Raw genomic sequence first — 26,267 nt, 5'->3', positions numbered from 1 at the left:
GCGTGTGGCAGAGTCCAGTCCTACACCTGGTTCAGGGTCCGAATAGCCTGGGGGAAGAAGCTCGTCCTCATTCTTTCTATTTTGGCCTTAAGGGAGCAGAAGCGCTTCCCAGGCCTCAACAGTGAGAAGAGTCCATTGTTGGGATGGTAGAGGTCCATCATAATCTTCCTGGCTTTAGTCTTTCACCGCTTGGTGTAAATGGACAGCAGGTCAGGAAGTTCTGATCGAATGATGCGTTCAGCCGAGTGCACCACTCTTTGCAGATCTTGTCTGTCCTGCTTGGTGCTGTTCCCAAACCAGGTGCAGATGTTTCCCATCAGGAAGCTCTCAATGGTGCAGGAGTAGAAGTTCTTAAGCACCCTCAGTGGCAGATGGAAGTCTCTAAGTCTTTTGAGTTTTCTCTAATCGACACAGGGTCAACATTGTACATACAGGCTCAAATATAAACATACACTCACTTAAATCTTTTATGTGTTGCTTAAGGTTTTACAGTGTCCAACACTCAGAGCAATAGGAAAGTACAAGTAGCTCACTGAAGATTTAATATGAACTGTAGATTTACACAAGCTAGCAAGGTATTTTGGAGCCATTTCTAAACAACGGCACTATCCAAGATAATCAGTTCAAACTTTATTAAAGTACAACTTATTTTGATGTCTCATTTTGCCAAGGTCTGGAAGAAGACCCTCGGATAAGAGAGAAAATTGGTTAGGATGTTCAAGAACAACAGCTCTGGCCAAGAATGCACATCTATTCCAAATCTGACACCTTCAAGCTCAATTTAGAATTAGATTTGCTATATGGACAAGCCAAATACATTCTAGGGAAGAGTATTATGGTCAAATGAGAAAAAGATGAGCTATTTGGCCACAACAACAGAGGGATGTTTCAAGATGTAAAGGTTGGGCTTTCAAACCTAAGAACACTGTATCAGCTGTCAAGCATGCTGGTGGTAGCATCATGCTCTGGGACTGCTCCCAGTGGTGCTGGTACATTGCACACCTTAAATCAACAGTTAGATGTTTGAAACATAGACACAACTGAGTGTTTCAATAGGGAAATGATCCCAAACACATGTTACGTTGATTTTGGAATCAATAAAGCAGGCTAACACTAAGCTTCTAGAATGGCTGTCTCAAAACTCCAATGTCAACCCTATTGAGAATTCCATCAATTCCTCCAAAAAGAGTGATTAAATATCCAGCTAGAATTGTGACACAGGCATCTGTGACACAAGCAAGTTGTGTCTCAACCATAACCCTTTGGTTATGGTTGAGACACAACCTGCTAAGGGGCATTTAACCAAATATTAGTGGGAGAGTATATATATTTCCAATGGTCACCAATGTGTTGCAAGAAAGACCAATAACCATGGGAAATTTTGAATCACCAGTTAAAATAACTCCAGTAACTGCATGTCTTTGGACTGTGGGAGCAAGCGAGAACATGCAGACTCCACACAGAAAACCCCCCCCGACCAGATGATGGATTCAAACCCAGGACCTTCTTGCTGTGAAGCAACAGTGCTAAACCCCATACGACCATGCTGCCCACTTGTATCCACTTAGTCTTTAAACATGTATGCTGTACAATCATTCCACCCTGGAAAAACAAGTTTAAAAAACCCATTAAAAGCCCCAAATCACCATGACATTCACATGTACATAATGTATCCAAACAAAACTAATTGAGCCCATTTTAAAAAGAATAGTAAATAGCCCTGTAATCTCAAGCAGAGATAAATAGACATCAGCTGTTCAATGTAAAAATGAATTAAGAAGCATCACATGTTATTAGCGCCTGTTTGAGTGTGTATATATAACAAAAGCTTAAGCTTTTATGGAAAACATTATTAGCAGCAGAGGAAGTCTACCACTACAACATGTTTCTTGCTTATTATGTCCTCCTTTTTAAACCAGTCATTTGTGATGAAATATATCGATTGCCTCATTTAGTGAGCAAGGCTGAATCACTCTGGACCAGGCGGTGCTGTCCTCACATTCTCTCCATTTTTCAAGTACTCTCATAAAAACACAATTTTTAGGCCATCTAGTCTTTCTGAGCCTTATAAAAGCAGTGTATATCTGCATAACTTTCTTAATAAGCAGCACAAAGCACAGCATGATGGGCTGAAATCCTAATTTATCAAGGAAAAACAAATAATTCAAATGCCCCTCACGATCCACAAACATAAGATATTTCTGTCTGAGTATTTCCTTAATAATACATGTGTGAAGCACAGATATGTGAAACTTTATTTCAGCTTCCTTTATTATTATTATAAGTTTAGACACTGCTTTGTTTCATATTGTAGAGAATACAGTTGGCACGCATATTTGCACCCATGAAAACATACCTAACAGCAACAAAGTACAGTTGTCCAGAGACTCGCAGTAAAATAAAGATACATGCATATAATTTACACATTTACAGAAGCTTTTATGCTCCAATGAATAAAGGCATTGTTTGAACGCAGTGTACAGAAAAACAAGTAGCAGTCCAGGAGATGAAAGATTCACCTCCGCTTTGCAGGGATAACAACATTTCCACTGGTTGCGATGGGGATTAGAAGCCTTCGCTGGTCCATGCGAAGATATTTTTCAATAAGCACTTCCACTGGCACCTTGTCATTCACATAACCCTGCCTGCAAGTTACAAACACATACTGGTTAAGTTCCATGTTAGAAAATTTATGTGAAATGTCAGAAAATAGATCATGAATGAGGTGTGCTACCTATAGGCAGCATTTAAGATATTCTACAGGCTTATGCTCTTATTACAGTCAGATATAGCCTTCAAACTACAAAGAGCTCAACATTGCCATCTAGAGGTCAGCATAATCCAAGCGTTGTAGAGTCAGTGCCTTACCTGTACAGGCGGGCACTTCTGGCTTAAAATACATATTATTTTGGGGCCTTTTGCCTTTATTAGATAGTGGAGAGTGGACAGGAAAGACAGGCCTACACTCAGTATAGGTTTCTTGATTTGCTTTGTTTTTTGGTTCATTTTATTCATTTATTGATAACACACACCAGACAAACTAAACAGCTAGCTAGTTGACATGTACACTGAGATATGCAGAACAAGGTATTTAAATAAATCTGTACATGTTTGCTCCATAAAGTTATATAGCAGTGTTGTACTGAGCCTCCTCAAACCCTCCTAGGAATACATAATGCAGTTTTGTGTATAATGTAGTTCGCTACATTTTTAAGTGGTATTTAAGTTTTGCTTTTTCCTCCTTAATTAAACAAAGGGGCTTTATGACATTAAAAACATCTGATTGCAAAAAGTCTTGAATTCTGCCCTCATACCTTTTCAGCAGAAGTTCAACGTCCTCGACCTCTATGGTTTTTCTCTTTGCATGGGCAGCATACGTCTCCAGGTCCTCAGCTAGCCGGTCAAAGAATTTATCCATTCTGTTAAAATTACAACAAATCTGTTATATTAAAGCAACACACAGTTCTAACAAAGACAAAGAGACACTGCATGTGATTAATGGTGAAACACAGTGTGTTACTTACATTTCATTTAGGACAGGGTGGACGTCTGCAGAGACTTTTGTTTTGGCAAATTGCTTAAAGACGCCCATAAGGTAGCTCTTAGGAAGGATAGTTTCCTTTTTAGAGATCCTCGTCTTCCTCACTCTCCTCTGCTTAGGTTTAGCTGCAGGTAAAGGTTCTCTTGTACCGCTGGTACTGGTGGAGATCAGAAGAGAGTGTCAGTGAATTGCCGAATAAAAACTTGATTCTGTACCTGTGCTACAATAGCAGTTTTTCTATTTAAAGTAGAGAAGCTTTTAGGGAGTTAAAAGAGCACTGTGTCAGCTGAAAGGTCCATATCCCCAGCTGAGTAGGTACTTCTTTCTCCCTAAAAACAGTCCTGACTGAAACCCACAGGACACACAAACACACACACTTAAGTGTAATAGGACATGCAGCTTACCTGGCCTGATTGTTCTTTAGAACAGAAGGTGATGCTAAAGGATCAGGACGATTAAAATTAATTTTCTGTCTGACAAATGCTGGAGTCTTGCAGGGGAAGTCTGAAGCTATCAGAAAACAGATTTCTTAGTCATTCTGAATGCTTAAATAGATATTTTACCAGTGCATGTTAAAAGAGAAAATAACCTTCATCCTCTTCATCATCATAATCTTCTTCTTCTTCTTCCATTTCTTCTTCTGGTTCAGCAGCATCCTCAGCTGGAGCTTCATCAGGCACAGTTTCACTCCTACCATCTTCAATGTCATACGTTCCCTCTGACAGAGGAAATGAGTTCTCTTTGTCAGCCTCAGGCTCATTCGTTGTCCCAGTGGCCTCTGCCTGTCCTTGGGTTGAGGATTCGGCCACATCAGGGTCTCCGGTGTGAGTCTGACCACTCTCATGGCTTCCCATCTTTCCCATGGTGCGCAAATCCAGAGTGCCATGTCCTTTGAATTTGGCATCAGGCCATCCTACAAACAAAACCACAAACAATATTTAATCTCAATCATACAGATTTTTAAATGCTAAATGATTGATTAATTGATTTTTTTTTAACCTGCAAACGTAGCATTAGGGAAATCCTCTGCTGCCTCTGTAACCGGCACAATGAGACCGCCCTCAGAGCGATAAGCCCTCCGGCTGATGTGTTCTGAGTCATGTTTCAGCTGAGCTGATGCCTCCTCTTCATTTTCACCGCTGAAGATCTCAAAGTCATTTTCGTTCTCAGACTTGGTCACGTGGTCATTTCTCTCAGATTGACCACTAACATCCTCTTCAGGCAGGGCTGCTACAACTTCATCAGTGTGATATTCAGTGCCACCATCCTCTTCATCCTTTTCGGTTTGAGAGTCTAGTACAACGTCCTCTTCCTCAGACTGAGTAGATGCTTCAGCTCCCTCTTCGGACTGGGAACCAGTTTGAGATTCTTCTACGCCTCTCTTGTCTTCTTCCTCTTCTTCAGTCTGATCCTCAGCCACATTCTCGTCTTCAGACTGAGAACCTGCGTCATCACCCTTTTCGATCTGCGAGTCGGCTGTACCTCCATCAGTGTTAGAGTCAACTACATCTTCCTCATCTTCCTCCACCTCCTCCTCCTCCTCTTCAGTTTTAGAATCTGCTTCAGCTTCCTCTTCAGCCTGTGACCCTGCTTCAACACCCTGTTCAAGCTCGGAATTGAGAGCAACTTCTGCTCTTTCCTCAACGTCTTCAAACTGAGCTGCATCCTCGCTTACACCGGTCCGAGATTGAACTACATCTTCATCTCCGTCAGATTTTGCCAAGACATCTTCAGGTTTACTGTAAACTGTTCTCCTTGCTTCCTTCTTTTCAGATTCATCTTCAGTTGGAAACACACACAGTTGGTCAGTTTCCAGCTTGCTCTGCTCCACTTCCATTTGCTCCTCTGGCTCCATCTCCCTCATGTCCTTCTGCAGCTGAGACGCCACGACTGTAGGTTTGTCCTGAGTAGCAATGATAGAAAAGTTGGAGGTCATGGCATCAGCCTGGGCGTAGAGAGCCGTGTTACAGTTCACGATATCGGCTGTGATATCTGGTTCGCTGAGTTTGCTTAGACCTAAGGTGAAGCCCTCAGAGTGAGTAGATTCACCAAGCCCCTGCTCCACAGGTCCAAAGCTGCTCATACCTGGATGACAGGAAGGAGGAAAATGTAAGGTGGAGGTAAAGAGCAGGTGCAAATAACCTACAATTCTTTTCATGCTGTACTTCTGTTCTCACATCACTGGGCTGAAGTGTTAAATTTATACTCAGTCGTAGGTTTGCACTGAACCTCTGCAGAATTTAACTAAAACTTTCACCAGCAGGGGGCAGCACCTTACTTGTAGGTAGGTTGAATAGTTGTTGTATGTGTGCCGGCAACTTAACCAAAGGTTACATGGCCTTGTTACACAATCTTGTGATAAAAACTGGCATTAAACAAAATTACAATCCAATCTAGTTCCACTTTTTTTTTTTTTTTAAACCTCCCTTCAGCAAGATTCTTTTTGAGACATGGTCCCAAGCAGCTGTTTCTTTGCAGTCTGGTAACAGCTTTACTTACTGAAACATTTTCACATGCACTCATCTACAAAATGTATGAGAGGTGAAGAAGACGGTGGAGATACGCGTCAGGGGTGGTTTGTGGCAGAAGACCAAAATGTCTGAATAAAGGACCAGAGGCCAAGCTGGGGCCGAAGATGTTAAGAAGTCTGAAGGACAAGATTAGAAATGAGTATAACTCAGGTTTAGTCAAAGTCTGGACTCAAAGTTACAGAGGCAAAGCTGAGGGGGTTTGGACATGTGCAGAGGAGGGATAAAGGGATTGAGGATAAAGATGGATGCAAATCACTGACAAATTCACTGTGGTGACCCCTAAAGTGAGCAACCGAAAGAAGGTGATATTTAAAGTGACTCAATAGCAGGTCAAAATACAGTGACAGTTCTCAAGGTGAAAAATCCTGATAGTGAGATTATTTAGCAATGAATGAATCAATTATCAAATTAACCAGTTGGTAACAACAGTGTGTGAGATTATATTACATTTCTGGTTAAGTTTCTGTGTTTTACACCATATGGTTGTATGGCTGCTGTGCCTCAGAAAGAAATCTTTGAAAAACCTGTGTCCCATTAGAAGAATGTAATAAAGTATTTTGAGCGCAGTGTTCACCTCCCATCCGTCGTTTATCTACAGCAGCACCAAATTCTTCCTCTGAGATTTTCCGATGATTTGAAACTTTTCTCTGCAGACCTCTTTTCTCAGTCTTAGCGTCAACAAACGGAGTTTTTAAATTCAAGGAAGCAGAGCTGAAAAACAGATTGGACATAAACTAAAAAACATAAAAAACAAACATGGTGTGCATTCACACGCTGATCATTAATTCTAAACCTAGTCATGGGTTTGATCCCTGATTAGAATTAATATTTTGCATTCTTTGTACACTTTACCTCAACACAGACAGTGATGAATTGTCATCTATTGATAGTTCAGTTTCCTCTTCAGCTTCTGGAAGCACAAACATCCAGCATACACAGTAAGTGTTCACATTGCTGCAGAAGCACAAAAAAAAAAAAAAAACCCACAACCTCATTTTTAATCTGTGTACCTCCTCAATGCTCGTTTCAATCTTACCATCTCCATCTTTAAGTCGTTTTTCAAAAGCCGTTGTGTTAAAACTCCTGCGTGGTCTCTTTCGGCTCAGTCCCTTTGCAGTGCTGGCTGCTGGGCCAACTGTTACATCAGGCAGGTCCAGCCCTGACAGCTCCATACTGAAAGTCAATTCAGCTCAAAAGTTTATTTTCCATCACAACCAGGACTAATTCAGTAATACCATCAATCACCCTGTAACCCACAGCTCACCTGTGATGCGTTTTGGAGATGGTCGAATTGGCTGAAGGTGGCTCCGGCTCTTCAGATGTTTCTGTCTCATGAACCACGGGGGATTTCACCGGCTCTGAAAACCAAAACATATAAGCAAAAGCAAAACCAACCGAAACCAACCAGGAATTAAAAGAAGGCTAGTTCACGCACCTGTCCGCAGGATGTTTATGAGTATGTGTCTGGGAGTGTCTCCGTCATTAATCAGTACTGAAGATGTGGCAGGCATGTTTGCCTTTTTTAACACAACTGAGGCAGTCCTCCTTTTAGTGGCGGGGAGGGATTTTCTGGTTATGCTCTAGAAAAAAGGGACAAAGTTAATAAGTTTAACATGCCCACGAATAACAACTACGCTGCTCACCTCTATTTTACCTCATGGAGCTTATGTCTCATGCTCCGCCTAAGGATCTCCTGCGGGGTTTGGGGACCAGCATCTTTCTTGCTGAGCCTGCTACTCCGCCGGGTCCCGCTGCTACTCGGCTCCTGTGAATTACTGGAGACAAGTCATCTTACGATTAATAATACTGAATACAAAGCCGCTGAGACTAACGTGCGACAACCACAAGTTTGTCGTTAGCGATAGCTTAGCTAGCATTAATGCTGAAAACGCCAGTGAATAAGACTTTCGTGGTTCTCTCCCAGAAAATGAACCGTACCTGCGTGTGACAGGGGTCCTGGGTGGCTCGGTGGTGAGAATATGTTTCAGCAGGACCCGAGCGGACAAATCCTCCGTGGGATCCATTTAGCCACCGAGGAGCAAAGTCAGCTGGTTAGCTGAACTCAGCTAGCAGACAATTGCGGGCAGTTAAACGTCAAAAATGTCAAACAAATGACTTTTTCCACAACGACGCTGTCCAAACAAGCGGTGCTGAGCTGAAATTAGTGTCGTTTATCTCAGCTTTCACCCGAACGTCATTTGTGCTCTGATCCTTGCCTTGTGTTTTCTGTTTCAACGGACTCAATTCTCATACGGTCCCGCGTTATTTTTAAGTGAAATCTCGCGAGAAGAGAGATTTGGCTTTGAACCTCGAGATCGCAATGAAATAAATAAATAAAATTAAAAATGAAATTTTAATATTGTTTTCAGAAAAAGCAATAATATAAATGAATAATTTACAAAACCAGAGCTATGGAATTTTTTTCAATACTGAAATTTTATTTTATTGTATTTTAGTTTAGTTTAGTTGTCATCCATACTTCAAAATTGTGGGTGATTATCCATTATTATTATTATTATTATTATTATTATTATTATCATCATCATCTTAATGCAAACTTTTGTGAAAATATCTCAAAACAAAACATAGAAAATAACTTGAAATTTCTGAAAATGAAGTCGAAAATTTGAGCTAATGACTCGACATTTTGAGATAATAATCTAAGGCAAGTGAGGTGTTTTGAATTTCTGTCAGGTGTGCACTAAATTTTGACCAGTGGAGTGCAGTGCGATAAACTGGAAAATAAACGTGAGAGCAACACAGTTCTCAAGAGAATTTATAATATCATAATTCCCTGCAAAACAACATGTTAGTTACCACAAGGGGTGAAAATTATAAAAATGTTTCATTTTGAGAAACTTATCCTACCCTTTATCATAAGATTGGACACCACTACCACCACCAATTTCAAATTTGGATTCATTTGGCATACCTCAGGCTTTTCTCCCCATTTCCATTCCTGAAGAACATCCTACCTGCACACCATGCCAAGATTTCAACTAATAGCTCTTTGGGAATCACTATGTTGGTGCAAAAATACAATTTTATGTCTCTCAGACTCTGTTATCCTTGGCATTTTTCATAGATTTAGTTAAGGAAATTGGGGCAAAAGCTTTGAGCTTTTCAAGAATTGCTCTAGAACACATTAAAAATTACAAGGAAGTCTGACTAGTTGGAAGCAAAATATAAAAAAAGCAACAAACAAAACAAAAACAACACACACAAACAAGGGATGGCTCAACACTGGATTTTAAAAATTCAAACTTACTTTAGACATTAAAATGTAAAATCTGTGTCAATAGAATAAGAATTTCTTCTTTTAGGTTCAAATCTAAGACCAGGTGCAGATGATGGTTAAACCATTTAGAATTTGAGATATATGCATTAAATATAAGGCTATTTAAATAATATAAACAAACATCAGGTGGCACTTGTTCTCATTGTCTCAAATTCTAATATAGTTTCTTTGTAAACCACTAAAAGAGCACATTCTTGTTTCTCACATTTTCTGATGTGTTGTAATCTTTCCCCTCAGCTCTTGCCTGTAATAAGCATGCAAGGGAGGCGTTAAAGATTTAAATAGTCTTTAATAATTTATGGCAGCAAACTGATAATTATATTCAACAATCAGTAAAACAGGTGGTTGTCTGTTTTATTCATAGTCATTTATAGGTGAATGATCCCTTTGCCCAGCACACTGGAAATAAACTTTCATTTGCTGTCATAGGTTGTTTGATTTTTTTTTTTAAAAATAGTGCAAAGGCTCCTCGTACGGATGGCTTAGAAGTCTGGCCTGTCCTCCTTCAGTTTGGAGTAATCCATGTTTACTGCAAGAAGCTGGACACACACACACATAAAAACAAATATGCATTATCATATGACTGCTGAGATATGGACTTTGACGCAAGATAACAGAAAATTATGGCCTGTCCTTTGTAGAAACATGCCTGCTCTATAACTTGACGTAAAGGATTAAGAAAAACGGCTCGTACTTTGTACTGCTGATTGGGCTTCATTTGGTTCCAGGGTTCAGGGTTGTTCTTGTGATCCCATCTGAAGACAAGAGGAAAAGCCGTGATCGAAACAACACATCCCCGAGTAACCGAGGAAAGTGAAAACGCCCGCTTTTCTATAAGTTTAAATCGTCTCAGATACTTACGACACGTCTGGGTTTTTCAGAGCCGCCCTGGTCAGGGCCAACACACTCATGGTTGCCCCTCCACTTATGAAGATGAACAGGGGGATCAGCTTTGGAGAAAGGGCATCAATTAGTCAATAAAGCTATTGCTTTATCAATGCCAGTGGAGCAAAACCAGAAGAGAACAATATACAGAGTTTTAAAAATGTTGGGCACATTTTCCTTCTTGAGTTTAGGATGGAGGAGGAGAAGTTGCTATAAATCTGTGTAAATCTGTTGCTCTCTGACTGGAAGTGGTAGTCCTAGATTAGGTTACCAGATATCAGAAACTAAAACTGCAGACATAAAAGATGGGAACAGACAAGACGGACTCTGCTTTCCTCTGCAGCTGCAGATCTTGCAGGATTTCCAGTGTGGAGCCTTAAAGAGTATGTTTCTATGTTTGATCTATAAAACGTTGATAGATCTTTGTTATCTGCGTCCTTTTGGATCTTATTCAGCATTTCATCTGTTACAAACCATGTGTAGGAGTCCAGTTTTTCCTACTGTGCATTGCCAAGACATAATGTGTCTTATTAAGTTTTAAGATAAGGGCAAATAGTTGTTGTCCCTGCTTATATCACCACACTTTGACCCCGTGGCCAGTTGCATGTGTCTAACAGCTATTAATACAACCAGGGCCACTTTCTCACCTTGCTGCTGTGGGTAAAAATGTGCAGTTGTCCTCAAAAAGCCTTGCTAAGGCAGTGCTACTTTTATAGTAACAGTCTATGATGTATAAAATGCACAGAATTTCCATGTTGGTATTGTTATCTCATGACATAAGAGGATTGTTTAAACAATGAAGAGTTTTCACCAGCAGGGAGCAACAGGCTGCTCAGTCACAGAGCAGGAGGGGGACAAAGCAATTCCATCCAGAGGTCTATTAATATGGAGGCTGCCACAAACCAAACCCTTTCACACCGTCGTCCTTGGAGAAATAAACCCTCACATGCATTTATCTGGCCTTCACTCAAGCTAATATGGAAACTACTCCACCGCTATACGTGCTGCCACCACAAACCCTTTCGCATGGCTACAGACGCACGGTGGCGTGAAACAAGCGACCCCCCCCCCCCCCCCCCCGCGCGCGCGCACACACACAGATTTGAACCTTTAGATTATCATCATTATAACATTTCAGTAACAACAGTATCAGTGTATCACGCTCAGTAGGAGCAGGTGATGCGGTTGTCTGATTCTGCGGATGCCAGAGCGCAAAAACGAACTCTGTCAGGAGGTTGCGGGTGAAAAACCCAAGAAAAGCTTTCATGGGATTACACGAATACAGTGATTAAAACAATAAGAATGTAGTGACGTGAAAATGTTCTACCAATGTTTCTAACCGAAACCTGTGAGTCTGTCGAGGAATTTGAGATTTCCGCACTCAGAGCTGTATATGAAATTATTTTTGCTTTTATAAATAGTAAAATACTCTACGAATGCGTACTTTAGGGTGTCAGTGTGTGGATAAGTCACAAAAACTGTTTTCCTGAGCCTTTACAGCTGATCCCACATCAGGTAATTAAGGAGAGATCTTGGGGGGGAAACGGGAGCGCGCGCAGCTTCAAGCTTCTGATAGGCACGTTTCAATGTCACCGTCTCCTTGGTTACAGGCTGGTAATAACGACCGTAAAAATAAAACGAGTGGCTGAGACTTACAGCTGGGTGGCTCTTAATCTGCTTGGCGACGACCCCAAAGAATGAAGACATGGTGGACAGTCCTCCCGCTGACCGGCTCCGTTAACGTGAATATCTGCGGGCTGAAGGCGCACCTCTCCGGAGGATCTCCTGCAGTTTCCTGCAGGCCTGAACGTACAATTGAACTGCACACCACCTCCACGCGCTACTGTCAGCCAATCCCACAATGCAACGACAGCAGCTGTGCGAACCCCCTACCTGGGCTCATATACTCATATAGTATTTTGTATGACCACCGTGATTTTCAAGGACAGCATCAAGTCACGGAATGAACAAGTTGCGACATATTGCAACATTATCTTTTTCCATTCTTCAAGAATAACCTCTTTTAGAGCCTGGATGCTGGATGGAGAGTGATGCTCAATTTGCCGCTTCAGAATTCCCCACAGGTGTTCAATTGGGTTCAGATCAGGAGAAATACTTGGCCATTCAATCATCTTCACCCTGTCCTTCCTCAGAAATGCAGCAGTAGCTTTAGATGTGTGTTTTGGATCATTGTCGTGTTGGAAAAGTGGATGACGACCAAGTGCACGGAGTGATGGCAGCATCTTCTTCTTCAGAATAGAGCAGTACATTGTTGAGTTCATGATACCATCAATGAAATGCAGCTCCCCAACACCAGCAGCACTCATGCAGGCCCACATAAGGACACTGCCACCACCATGTTTCACTGTAGGCACCATGCATTTGTCTTTGAAATCCTCACGTTTATGACACCATACAGTTTTGAAACCATTAGTTCCAAAAACAGTGATCTTTGTCTCATCACTCCAGAGTAGAGTCCCAGTAGTCTTCATCTTTTTCAGCATGGGCCCTAGCAAATTCTAGGCGTGCTTTTTTGTGCATGGGCTTTAGGAGAGACTTCCTTCATGGACGATACCTATGCATGCCATTCCTCTGCAGTGTATGCCGTATGGTGTCACGGGAAACGGTCACTCCAGTTTGGCTTTCTACTGCTTTAGCGAACTGCAGTGAACTTGCATGGTGATTTCTTCAACCCTTCCTTCTCATCAGGAGACGCTCCCATTGAGATGTTAACTTTTGTGGACGGCCTGGATGTCTAAGATGGTTGCGCTTCAATCTTTGTTACATTTTGTGATCACTTTTGCTACAGTATTTTGACTGATATGTAAACCTTTGCTGATCTTGTAGCCCTCACCTTTTTTGTGTAAAGAAATTATTTCCTTTCTCAGATTTTGTGACATTTCTCTTCCATGTGGAGCCATTGCTGGCAGTATGAAATGGGAAGGGCTTTTCCTTGTTAAGTAATGCCCTTTTATGGTCACCTGTCTGCTGGACACCTCGTAAATGAATCATTAGACTCACCTTTGGTTGAATGCCTGGTAATTCGAATTTTGTAGTCTTAAGTGTGGCTTTTCTCCTTAGACTATAATTGGGGTGTACTCATTTTTGCAACATGGGCTTGAATGAGTCTGCACACACACACACACACAAAAGAAAAAAAAAAAAAAAAAAAAAAAAAAATTTTTCCTAACAAATTAACAAATCTTGTTTGCAATCAATGGCCCACATTTGTGGGAGTATTTTTGTATTATAGTAGCTCATAGAAAATGTTGATTCTGAAAGGAAACTAAAGGTTTTCTGACAAATGTAAAGGGGTGCACTCATTTATGCTGAGCACTGTATCTTGAGACAATGAACCAAACTGCTGAAACTTTAATGTTTGTGCCACCAATAATCAGCTTTCTGGGAAAAAAAACAAAAAACAAAACAAAACAAAACTGAGAAGCATTGTGGTGAGTCAAAGGTAAGGACTGAAGAAATCAATGTGACTCAAGACAAGAGGAAATTACACGTCTTAGTCAGGCAGTTGTCAATTCCCCTGCCCCAGAAAATAGTGAAGATTACAGTATATGGTGATATAATGACACACGGTACCATTATAAGATTTTCTAGTGTTTTCTTTTACCCAATTTAGAAACAAATATTCCAGTATGACTAGATGAATGCACAAGGTTTGAAAGTAGCTTCTTAATTGTAGGAGAAATGAAAACTTGGCAGTATACGCACGGGACTTCACACCAATAGGTCTGCTCTTTAACACCATGGCTGCATAGATTGTGTGGTGAATTCAAAACAAAGCACTAAGAGCTAAAATGCTAAAATGAATGTAATAAACACAGAAGACATGCTAGCATCATGTATTTATGTAGACAAAACACAGAACCTGAGATAACATTCCCAGTATCCACAACCGGGGAAAGAAAAAAATCTTTGATTATTTGGAATAAGAATATTTCAGTCCATCAGCATTTCATCAAGATGCTAAAACTAGGAGATGTTAGTCAAAAGATCAAAATAGTCAACTTTCAGTTCACATGCAAACAGAACTATCAGAGGCTAAATTATGGAGAACACCTCTCCTCTGTAACACCCTCTGCTGGAAGTGCATAAAAATCCACCCGATACATGTGACATTTGCCTGACAGAACAAAACTAAAAATGACAAGGGTCTTTTTTTTTTTCCTTTTTAGCTTATGTAGCAGGTATTTGGGGGAAAAGGGTAAAAAACAGACATCACTACACATACATATACAACCAAGTACAAAAGTGAGTATAAAAATAAGAATTGCGACTCAAAAGTAGTAGTTCAACTTGTGCAAACATGTCTGCGAGAAAATAAAACTATATGATCGTTAACTTGTCAGCTTGGCAGAACAAAATGATCAGGGAAACTGAGGACGACAAGTCTATACCACTAAAACTGGTTAGGTAGTCAACTAGGCAGTGAAACCTCAAAACTAAAACGTACCATCAGGCACAGATCTAGAACGTCAATAAACAACATGCAACCCTTTTTTGCAAGTAAACAAGACATTTTAAAAAAGTACTACTCGTAAAGCAAGAATGCATGTGATGAAGCCATTAGGTGCTGACGCTACCTGAACTTCTACATCTACAAAATTCCCTTTACAACAACCAAAATGTCATTTCATGTTGTCCTTTAAATCAGGTAAAAACAAAGTACCCACTGATTTGTCACGCTTCGTACACTAGTGACTGGTGCAAGGAAATAAGTGAACAGCAGATAAATATCTTTGATAAGATGAAAAAAATAATTAAACAGATGCAGTTTAAAAATAAGGAACAGTATCAACAAAGTTACTGTTGTGGCGTCTTTGAGGAAATAACTGTGCAGGAAGTGAGCAGTCAGTCAAACAAATCAAGTGAAAGTTTACAGAAAAATAAGTGAGCAGTGCTGCTGTAAGACAGCACAGTGTCTCAATTATTTTTGGCTAAGACAAATGTAAATATCTTTGGGTAATAACAGAACTAAATTTGTTTAGTTTAGAAGTGTTGCAATTAAGGAAACTCAGAGCACTCTCCTTTGCATTGTGACTCATTTTCTCAATAACCTTCAACATCAAGCCCTTTTCAGACATCCAGTGGTTTCCTTTAATCTCGCTGCATCTGAAAGTCTCAGATTTGCTAACATTTATCCATCACTTTCAACATGACGAGTGAATACCTGATTACAATGGCTCGCATGCATTTATTTATTTTTTGCTGATCAGCTCACTACAGAGCATCCTAGATAACAACAAGCAGCACATAAACAGCACTTTATCCGTTACTAGTTTGTATAAACACTCAATTATTCCTCCCATAAGCATTTTTTGCTATGCCTAATTCAAAAGCAGCTCTCTGCAGCAGTGTTGTGTTGTAGGGGAAGCTCCAGCAGCACAAACAGATGACCCATTTGTGGTTGTGCAAGATTTAAGCCTTTAAAACTATGATTGCTCTCAACTAGAGTTGATGCTGGAAATATAAATTCAAGTCTTTTGCAGGGGTGCACAAGTCTCAATGAAGCTCTAATGAACATTAGTGATGCCATCGCATGGCTGAAAAGGGCAACAATGTTATTTGTTTGTACCTGTGTGGCAAAAGAATGAGCTACGATTTAAAAAAAGAAAAGAAAAAGAAATCTAGACATCTGTCCCAGACCACTCTGTTCATTTCCAAATAAACGACCTGGAGCCGTTTTTATAAAGCTAGCCCCTCTCCAGAACTTTCTCCCATCACAGTGGTGGCTGCAGGAGGATCTGGACGAACAGCCCAGGTGTTAGAGGAGACCATCTGACAGGAGCTTGTTCCCTGGTTCAAGCAGTTGCTTGCTGGAGAGCCAAAGCTTCTGAAAAACATGTCCATGGAGGGGAGCAGGGGCTTAGGGAGGCTGACTGGGCAAAAGGCTGAACCCCCATAGGGGGTGAAGTTTACCTTGTTGGGGTCGGGGCAGGAGGAGATGAGGGCCATCGTGGGTTTCTGTGGAGAGCTAAAGAAGAAAAGGAGAAGAAAAACTTATGTCCATAAAAGTGATGCAAAAAGTTTGGTTACATTCAGTGCACACAGTCAGATTTCTTACATTTAGTTCAACAGCATTTCTTTATCATGTGGAAAAATTGAGACATAATGTTGACTCTGCACTTCTTTTTTTTAAATGTTAAGATATCTCTGGGATTAAATGTGGTTAAACTTCTTTTCACTGACAGAAAGGGAAGTTTCACTGGTCCAGCAAACTTAAGATCAGAGTGACTTGTATGCAGCTCACAATGTAAAATGAGTTTGACATCCCTGATCTTTGTAGTCGCTGCTTGTGCTTACATGTCAACATGCACGAGGCTTTACTCAAGCCAAAATTTTCCCCTAGAAGTCACGGACCCACTAGAAAAGAAAAACTAAAATACCAGGCAACAGAGTTTTGTAATTGTTGATTCCTTTTAATGAGTAACGACTAGTAATTTCACACTGTAAGATTCAGACCAAGTTAAAAACAAGGAGGACTTCGAATGCTTTAGTGCTGACAACATGAAGTGTTGCAACATCATCAACTTGTCTGTTTGGCAGAACAAAACTCCCAAGCTGAACAAACAAACTGCTTTGAGGGGGGACTGTTCTTACATCTACAGTTAATGCCACTAACTCACTCTAACAGAGTACAAGGTAAACTCTGACTCAACTAAAAACTATGACGTCATGCAGGAAATCACATTCAACTTTGGGTAAAGACACTGAATTAGTTTGTTTTTCTAGTGTTTATTTTTTAAATGTGACCACCAGGGGGCATCTACATGCTGACCGTGTTAAATGACAGGGAGTATACAGTATTTGTCTAATTATATTTCATTATCCAGAGGTGATTCATCTGTCTCCCTCTAGCATGCAAACAAAGCAAAATGAATAAAAACCTACCTGATCTCCTCCCACACTCTCACCCTTTCACAGCCCTCTGGAGGTTTTCTCTGGAAGCAGCAGCTTTTGTTGGGCCCGGGAGATGAGGCGTTCAGGAGAGGAGAAAGGTCAGCCTCATTCTGGGAGGGGAATGGAGACAGAAGCCCACTGTCTGTTGAGCCTGAAAATAGGAGAGAAAACATTTGTGAGAATGATATACATATATATCTCTATCTATCTATCTATCTATCTATGATTTGAATGTTCTGAGGGGCAGAAACAGTTTACTCACTTCTTATCAACCTCACCCCCTTAACAATGTCTTGTCATTTTCTCTCAAACTGTCTTCAGCTTGGTTTCTGGCTATGACTGATCAACATTATGAAGTTTTCAGCTAGAGCCCATCCTTTCCAAGCCTAGATACACTGTGTTATGTCTGAAGTCCTTTCTGGACTCAAAGGCTCGTGCAGACAATGTGGTGATGATCATCAAGTAATAATTTTCTGGCACGCAGTACATTACAAACACAGGATTTTGGGGGGGATGGGACAGACTCCCTAACAATCACTTAGGCATTTATTGATAGGGTTTCACTTCACCCATGTTCCCCAAATTGAGATTCAATTTGAAGAATAAACAAAGGACTGAAAAGAAATTAAAACCTTAATAGCAGTTTGCATTCTTTTGACATTTAGAAATCTATTTATAAATTTCCTGATGCACAACTAAAGGAAGTCAAATTTCAAGGTCTCAGCTAGAGATGCCACCTAATTCATATGTTCCTTGCCAAGTCCATGATCAATGTCAGAAAGAACCTATAAAGAAATTATAAGTGAGAGGGAAACTTACTATAAACTAAGACAACTACAACTCTTTAGTCCATCAAGCCAACACCAAAAAAACCAATAACTTCCATGGTGAATATAAAGAACACATGTCATGCCATATTTGCATTTTGCAGACATATTTTTGGCAGAGCTGAATTGCGTTACTGAAACCGCCACAAAGTTATACATCAGTGCTGCAATTTTATGTCTACATGCGTCTGCTAGAAATACACTTACCAGACACTTTTTAAAAACACACAGTTTAACTGCTCATCAATGCAGTTATCTAATCAGCAAATCTCAAGGCAGCAGCTCAGTGCATTTAGGCAAGATGACCTGCTGACGTTCAAACAGCAGAATGAGAAACAAAGTTGAGTTTAAGTGACTTTAATGTGGCAGGGTTGTTCTAGCTGGATGGGTTGGTCTGAGTAATTTGAAAACTGTTGATTTATTGAAATTTCCTACAGAACCATCTGTAGAGTTTACAAAGAATGGTCTGAAAATGAGAAAACAACCAGTGATTAGAGCTTCTCTGGGGTAAAACACCTCAATATCAGGAGAATGGTCAAGACTGGTTTGAGGACATAGCAAGGCAAAAGTAACTCAAGCAACCAAAGTATGCAGAAGAACATTTCTGAATGCACAACATGTTAGAGTGGAGCTACAACAGCAGAAGGCCACACCGGGTGCCACTCCTGGCAGCTAAGAACAGTAAAACTGAGGCTACACCTCACACAGCCTCACCAGAAATGGACAATAAATGGTTTTTTGTTTTTTTTTTAAAACCCAACAAAACCTTGCCAGGTCTGAAGAGTCTCGATTCAGATGGCAGGGTGTGGATCCATTGCATGTATGATGTAACAACATGCCGGTTGGTGTAGGGGGAATATTTCTGTGCCACACTTTGGACCCCTTGGTATCAACTGAGCATTGTTTAAATACAACAGACTACCCAAGTACTGCTCATGACCATTTTCAGCTCTTAAATACCAGTGTACCATCCCCTGATGTGTTTAACACGTCACGTCAATGTGGACCGAAATGTGAGGAATGTTTCCAGCACCTCACTGAATTTATGCCATGAACAATTAAGGTAATTAATACCTAATACCTAATAAAGTGGTCAGCAAATCAATACTTTCACATTTGTTCTCACCATTATAAAAATTTAAATTCTTATCTAAAATGTCTGACAAACTAACCTTGGTGCAGGTCTGGAGGAGCATCTGAGTTGGGCTGAGAGGTGCAGATGTCGTTGGGAGAGGAGGAGGGTGAGGAGGAGGTGGAGGATGACGATGGCGGGGGCGTGGTGGGGGGGTCGCTCTGAGATCCACTGCTGCAGCTCTGCAGAGGCACCGGAGCCCGATGACCATCTGGAACCTCGAGCAGCTGTCGAGACAGGAAACTGCACGTTTTAGAACGTTTAATTAAACGAAAATCGGCCAACACAGAAGTTTTACTTCAGCAGAAAACTACATGTGCCACCTCTGAAACCCGCCTTTCTTTGCAAATAAAACAATGCCTAAACATCTTCACATGTCCATGTTGTGTAAACAAGCATGTGTGGGCTCTGTAGGTGATAATTACCCTCTGTAATGGATGTAGTGACTGGCTGATGAACATGCCTTCCAGCTCCTGGTTGAGGCCCTCCACGCTGCAGCGCAGGGGCGGGACCAGTGTAGACAGGGGAGCAGGGGGGATGGGAATAGGCTGAGTCTGAGCACATAAACAAGTGAACACAATTTTATTGCACTACTCCTAAGAGCCAAACACCAGGACGTTTTTGTTTTTTTTTGTTTTTTTAAGAGTTCCCTTCTGCTTCTTTTATTTCCATATTTTCCAAAAACATCAGGCTAAATGTACTTTTTTTTTTTTAATTGTTACCATTAAAAATACAACAACAAAAAAGCAACAAAGAAAACGGAAACTTTCTTATTTTTTGAGAGCACACAGGCATTCAAAAAGTCATTTGCTTCAGACATCTCAAAAATCCAGCAAGCTCAATGCTGATAATCAAACTAACAAGTGTTTTCATAAACTGCATGGGGCCGTCTCATCACCACTTTGGTTTATTTGGGAAAAAAAAAAAAAAAAAAAAAAAAAAATCACCACAGCCCAGTGGAGTGTGGGACCACACACCAGCTGTGCTGAAAAAGCAGAACCGTGCATTACAATCTGAAAAGCAGAAGCTAGCATGATGTAGTGATCTTCCTGTTTCCTCAGTGTTTTATTTCATTCACTTCCTGCAGAGACCTGCATAGCTTAGTAATGCGCTCTTGTGAATGTAAATCAGTGACAGGTGTCCATATACGGTACAGAAGAAAAAACAAATACACCTAAATTTACTTCTAGAGACATCTGCACTAAAACCTCAAGTAACTCAGTGTGCTTGTGTCTGCTGATGCTAAGGTACCTGAGCAGCTCCAAGGCTACGGCCCCCCTGAGGATAGCCCCGCTGACGGTCTTTGTCATGTGCCCCCGAGACTGCAGGTTTGCTGCACTGCTGCAGTTGTTGTTTTAGTTTAGTGATCTGAAACAAACACATGTTAATCAACCTCTACGTGCAAACACACAAAGGAAGTCCTTTAATCCCACATGTCGAACGCTTAGTATCAACAAACAAGGATTTTATTATGTTTTTTATGTTGGCTCAATGTTCAGTGAGATCATGAGAAGTGAGGCTTCGTTAAAAAGTATAAAAAGGGGAACGTTGCAGATGACCTCAGTCTCCTGTTGCTCAACAATGTCAATAAAAGTCAAGACTTTTTCAAGAACTTGCCCTTTTTAATTTTAAAAAAAAAAAAAAAAAAAAAAAAAAAAAAAAAAGGGTCAAGTTTAGCAAATCCAGGCATTACAAATGCATGTTGCGCAATCAAAAGTTGAACTGACCTCTCGCAGATGCTCAGCACTGCCCCATGATGCTGATCGCTTGTGGCTGCTGCTTCCTCGCCGGCTGTGGGATCTATCGGACCATGAGTCTGGGGTCTGCGGTGGGAAGAAAGCAGCCATGAGAACTGATGTTCTTCATATGCAATCACATGTCTTTAATATGCATTTTATTAAGTATTTTTAGGGTTTGGTCTAAAGCTGTCATATGATCATATATGCAAAATGAAGGGAAAGCTATAGAGCCTTGTGTACAGTTTCTTTATGTACTTAAAGCAATAATGACTCAATCATTAATTACAGATTGAGGCCATTTTCAAAATTTGCATTTCTTATAATACTTCGTGGTTTCTTTGCCTTCAGTGCAAGCCAGACACAATTAGAGACCATTACATATGCCATTTGTTTCCAGATGCACGTCACAAGTGTGATAAAACATCTCATGAGAAAATATTTCACACAGTATTCACAGCACAAGATAATAAATTCCAGCAACCCAGAACTGTAAAAGCAGGCAGCGCAGACATCACACAGCTTCTGCTTCTTCAGTGGTAATTCGCTGTTATTTTTCCATCATTGCACAAATCATTAGCTGCATTTAAATGGCATAGTGCAAGAGGGCGGACCAACTACGATCTGTGATACTGTGTACTTAGCTGGATGATAAGTTGCACCTCAAGCTGCAGACCTGCTTTCATGTTTTAACTGTGTACTGACACCAGGGGGCAGTGTCAGAATTATACGGAATAACTTGTTTGGGGGGGGGCTACTCTTCTGGGTTCTGCTGTTACTTAGCTTAGCCCCTGCCGCGGAGTAGATCGAACTCGTAACACAGGAAGAAATGTTTTGTATTGAAGTGAAAACTGTCCACTGCAGCCACAGTTGGCTTTTTTGGTCACTGGTTAGTTGTTGTTTTTTTTTTTTTTTTTTTTACTCCTTCCCATCTGATAAACTTCACCGTCTGTCCCTTTCTGTCTAAGCTCACTTCTTAGGCAATTTACAGCACCTTTCCTGACAGTCTACAGGAGATTGCTTTTTTGTAGGACTGCAAGAGCGCATCTGCATCAAGTGCATACCCATAATCCTTCTCTCTGTGTAGCAAATGACCTAAAACGCAGCAGATTCTGCTTTAAGCAGCAGCCATGGTTGCACAATGGAGGTGCGCAGCTTTGCCATCCCAAGTCCACATATGGTCTGCTGTCACCTGAAGGCACCATCAAAAACATGTGGCTAGCAACGTGGAGCTCTCTTTCATGATTTTACTTCTCACATCTCCTCAGTAGAGCCAAAGCACCACACAAGCCAACAGCAATTGCATAAATCATGCTGTAATATTTCACGTTAAACAGGTCACGTTTAACATGAAATATTACAGCAACACACATATTTTAATCATTGGTTTCACACTTAGTACAGATCAACGTCTCATGCTTAAAAGGCCAACATGCAGCCACATCGCACCATCCACACCCACAGACTTGTCAAACTTGCAGACGAGCTAAAGAGCAGGAGAAACTGAAAAACAAAGACGGAGGGAGGGAGGGAGGGAGGATGTGGGCAACCAAAGTGCAGTGGCGAGTGCCTGCACGGAGCAGAGAGGATGGGTGCAGCCAAAAAGGCCTCGTCAGCTGACTTCGGGGACTGTTGTCGCGGCTGTAGTTCTCACTCTGTAATCGCTGTGCAAGCACCGGACACCCCCCTACCCCCACCCTCCCTCAACCTCAGAGCAACTTATTTCGCTGCAAAAAGTGCAAGCTAATCTTGTGATGTGACCTAACCTCTATCCCCCCCACCCCCCCCAAAAAAACCCAAAAACAAAACTGAGAAACATAAAAAAAAAAAAGAAAAAAAAAAAAAGCTCTAAATTGAGGAAGCATCATTGATAAATGCCATTCCATTCATTTTTCTGACACTCATAATTCCCACACTTGAAAGCATTATTCCCTGTGGCGCTGACCTGGGTGGATTTGTCCTGGCGGGGTACACAGCTCGGGCCTTCTGGTTCTTTGGGCCAGTGTCCTTGCAGGTACGGCCCGATGATGGCGTCCAGAGACATCGTCCGCCTCATGCCTGGGCTCAGCTGGTGGGATCTGGCCTTTCTAGCTGTCAGTTTCGCAGAGATATTTTCTTATTATTTATAAAAAGCTTAAAAATAATCCACACTAATCGGTTTTTCCTCAGGAAACTTGCAGCATTGTAGTGGCAGACACTTATTTTAAACGCATTGCATCATTTTCACCTTCACATCAGAAAGCCACACATGTAATGCTACTTTTCACACACACTGGCCTTTAAATCTATTTTAAAGGTTTTAACGTACTGACAGTAAGCATCAAGAGACTTCATGTCACAGCCATCTACACATGATACAAAAAAGACAGTAGGGTCTCTTAAAAATGGACAAAAATGCTCTTTAAGACGCTAAAAATACTTAAATAGTTTTATATTTGGGGCTACCAATATCTGGATATTACCCTATAAACACCAAATAGTCAGTTTGATTGACAAGAAGAAATTATAAAATATATTTTATCATTTTTTAAATTTCGAAAATATAACTACAGATTTTGAATACTTTAATATAGAAGTAGCAAAGTTTCCCTTAAAACACACACACACACACACACACACACACACACACACACACTAAAAACATATTTTATAGCTCGTGTTACTAATTAAGACAGTTTATATTATGCTTGGATCCGGCTACCAACTTGCCCTCTTTTACTGAGAATTTGCTATCACAAGTTTGAACATCTTATCTAAAGTCTGCAAATGCCCTACTGGGCAACTAGCAGATAAAGCTGCTCTGCAACTGCGCAGGACTGCAGAAACTCGCACCCAGCTTTCTACACCTATCGTGACACTACGTGAGGTCTTAAACTTGAAAGGATAAGGTGGAAAAAGGTGTTGAGCTCATACCTGGCTTCCCATCTATCCTGTTGGGTCTCGGTTTGCTGGCCAGCTGATATGGGACAGTTGCCTTCAGCGGCTGTGGACCCAAAGCAGCACCCCTCGTGTGTCCAGCTCCACTTCGACCGGACATCTTTACAGTGTCAAATCTGGGTCCACTTAACTCTAAATGACTGTTATTAGCTGTGGCTGTCCTGCCTGGTAGAGATGTGGGGGCGCTCTGGTGATGGTGGTGGCTGGCTAAAGTTAACCAGCAGCGGCTCTTTCTCCTCTGGTGCTGGTGATGACTACTCGAAGAAAAACCGTTAGAAAACTCAAGGCGAGTCATTCAGAGGCCATGTCCGAGCACATACCACTATAACTCGACCAGTAAAACGTCAATACGAGCTTGTGTTCTCGTCTTCGCCGCTGAGCATACTTTTTTTGGTCTCCTTGCTGCTGGCTGTGTGGCGAGTTAGCAGCCTAGCAAGCAAAGTTTCTTTGTGAGGATGTTGAGATATTTCACCCCGTTGTCGAAGGAGGAAGCAGCTCCAGTTTCAAAAAGTCACTTTTACGTCAACTCCCACGGCTTCCGAGCAAACTTTAAAGTGTGTTTCATTACAACTTGTCGGGCTGGAGCGTGTTTGTTTTCTCTCTCCTTTTTAAAGGTGGCCGTGAAGGATGCGAGGCTGAGCACAGCTCCCTAGCCCTCTGCGTTCTTGTTTCAACGCAAACTCCAAACAGTTCCAGCACCACGCTGGTGTGGATTTAATTACGTGTGTGGGCGGACCCTGCTCCCAGATCTCACTTTTTGATTGGTCGGGAAGCCTCAGATTTCAATCCTATTTGTCAGTGCGCCATCAATCCCTCATATTTAGGCCCATAAAGTTTGGTGTCCCCGCCCCCAAATTCATATCTGAGGTTAGCTTATTTTTTAATGTTAAATTCGTGTTTTAAAAACAAATTTAAACCTTTTTAAAGGAGAAAACCGACTATTGTAGCTATACCTTGACACATGAATCAGCATACTTTAAAGCTGCTGCAGTAGTTTACATGTATTAAAGGGCCATGCTAGTGGCTTTTCTGGCCTAGCAAGTAAACATTACTTGTGTAGAAAGATCTACAGAGCACTCTCTTAATTAAGAGCAACATTCGTTTGTTATTACACCTGCTGTTGTAAAAATAAGGCCATTGATTCAAATGGCATAAAAGCTGAAAAGAAAATGTGTTGAAGTACTTAGAGTCATTGCAGCACTACTATATCTACAGCTCCCAAAAAATAAAAGTAGCTCATTAATGAAAGAAAATAATTGGCTCCAAGTGAAGTAGAAGTATAAAATAACACAAAATGGAAATAATAATGTAAAGTACGCCTATGGGAGGGCCACTGAAATGTACATAGTTGCTTCTCACTCCTCCAAATTATGTAAATTTTATTGTAGTTTTCATTATACCGTGAATAATGTCACTGCAGAGCAGCTCCACCTTCAGATGCAAAGAGAAATCAAGCGCAAACATGTAGTCATTTACACTGTAAATATAAAAAAGTAATATATATTAAAACTACTAAAGACAAAGCTGTAAGTGCTATTGGGTGGTAAGCACTGAGACAGTCAGTGGCTGATTAGTTTGGGTACAGGAACGACTGTTGCAGACTTCACACAGGTTGGGATGAGCGCTTGTGATGGCTGATCTGCACATGCTTGTTTGCACCTTCCCAGGAATCCAGTCAGGATCAGAGGCCTTCCTTGTGTTCACTGACCTGTGCCCCAGCCTCACTTGATGTTGCTGTAAGGTGACTGCCTGGGCTCTGGAGTCTGGGGAGACTGAGAGGCTGACACTGAGTGCTGTGTGAGTCCTCAAAGCCCCTGTAGCAAGTGGATGAGGTGATCTTCCACCTTCCTCTTTTATCCCGCTCTCCAGCTCAGCTCTAGCAGGATTGTACAGAGCTCTGCAACCTGATCTAACAGTCAGAGCCGCGGTCTCTGAAGACAGTCCTGAGCTTCCCTGTCATCCAGGTTTTCTGGCAGCGGTATTATTAGCACAGTACTTGATACAGAACCGACTCCGTGTGTTCAGCTGATGTTCAAATATGTCCCAAACAGTGTGTTCAAAACAGTCCGGTATTTATGAGAGGGCTTTCTGAAGTCAGGCTTGATAGTCTTCAATAGTCTTCAGTTGTGGCTTTGTTTTTGCTTTTTGTTTTTTTTGTTTTGTTTTTTTTTTTGGGGGGGGGGGGGGGTCTCCTGAGAGGGGTGCAAGCAGGAGTGAAGAAAGACGTGGTCTGACTGGTCTTACTGGGGGAGGGGTATGGCTTTATATGAATGCTTGATATTTGAATTACACACTTAGTTCCTCCTACGCTGGGCGGCGCATCGGGCAGCTAGTGATATTTGAATAAACATGATCAAATGTATTTTCTGCCCTAATCAGGCAGTACACATGTAAATGAATCCAAGAAGTACTGAGCTGAGGGTTGTCTGATGCCATCAGGGTGAAGCTGCAGTCTGTTTCGCAGG

At 41.2% G+C, this 26,267-nt stretch overlaps 3 protein-coding genes across 3 annotated transcripts; all 3 read right to left on the bottom strand.

Annotated features, from left to right (window-relative positions):
* Nucleotides 1-2,253: 2,253 nt before the first annotated feature.
* cenpt (centromere protein T) lies at nucleotides 2,254-8,345 on the bottom strand. Its single transcript, XM_086303605.1, has 13 exons — nucleotides 8,011-8,345; nucleotides 7,727-7,847; nucleotides 7,508-7,652; nucleotides 7,337-7,430; nucleotides 7,109-7,245; nucleotides 6,925-6,982; nucleotides 6,647-6,783; nucleotides 4,541-5,626; nucleotides 4,131-4,454; nucleotides 3,946-4,051; nucleotides 3,525-3,698; nucleotides 3,315-3,419; nucleotides 2,254-2,645 (listed from the first exon to the last, which is right to left on the bottom strand). Exons 1-13 carry the CDS (start codon nucleotides 8,094-8,096, stop codon nucleotides 2,516-2,518), a joined length of 2,703 nt encoding a protein of 900 aa, XP_086159731.1. The 5' UTR covers nucleotides 8,097-8,345; the 3' UTR covers nucleotides 2,254-2,515.
* A 1,297-nt stretch (nucleotides 8,346-9,642) lies between these two features.
* On the bottom strand, nucleotides 9,643-12,116 carry LOC147323308 (cytochrome c oxidase subunit FA4-like). Its single transcript, XM_086304770.1, has 4 exons — nucleotides 11,912-12,116; nucleotides 10,232-10,320; nucleotides 10,065-10,125; nucleotides 9,643-9,909 (listed from the first exon to the last, which is right to left on the bottom strand). Exons 1-4 carry the CDS (start codon nucleotides 11,960-11,962, stop codon nucleotides 9,853-9,855), a joined length of 258 nt encoding a protein of 85 aa, XP_086160896.1. The 5' UTR covers nucleotides 11,963-12,116; the 3' UTR covers nucleotides 9,643-9,852.
* A 1,984-nt stretch (nucleotides 12,117-14,100) lies between these two features.
* On the bottom strand, nucleotides 14,101-24,502 carry LOC147323307 (protein FAM117A-like). Its single transcript, XM_086303604.1, has 8 exons — nucleotides 23,779-24,502; nucleotides 22,811-22,956; nucleotides 20,857-20,952; nucleotides 20,381-20,497; nucleotides 19,555-19,683; nucleotides 19,170-19,356; nucleotides 17,162-17,321; nucleotides 14,101-16,244 (listed from the first exon to the last, which is right to left on the bottom strand). The coding sequence occupies exons 1-8, from the start codon at nucleotides 24,095-24,097 to the stop codon at nucleotides 15,956-15,958; spliced, it is 1,443 nt and encodes a 480-aa protein (XP_086159730.1). The 5' UTR covers nucleotides 24,098-24,502; the 3' UTR covers nucleotides 14,101-15,955.
* Nucleotides 24,503-26,267: the final 1,765 nt, after the last annotated feature.

The sequence above is a fragment of the Aulonocara sp. 'chitande type north' Nkhata Bay genome, linkage group LG8 (genome assembly GCF_057382095.1).
Source record: "Aulonocara sp. 'chitande type north' Nkhata Bay isolate Kocher_YH1m ecotype deep benthic linkage group LG8, A_spYH_male_GT1.1, whole genome shotgun sequence".
Lineage (NCBI taxonomy): Eukaryota > Metazoa > Chordata > Actinopteri > Cichliformes > Cichlidae > Aulonocara > Aulonocara sp. 'chitande type north' Nkhata Bay.
The sequence above is the reverse complement of the archived record's forward strand: the minus strand, read 5'-3'. Positions and strand labels throughout refer to the sequence as shown.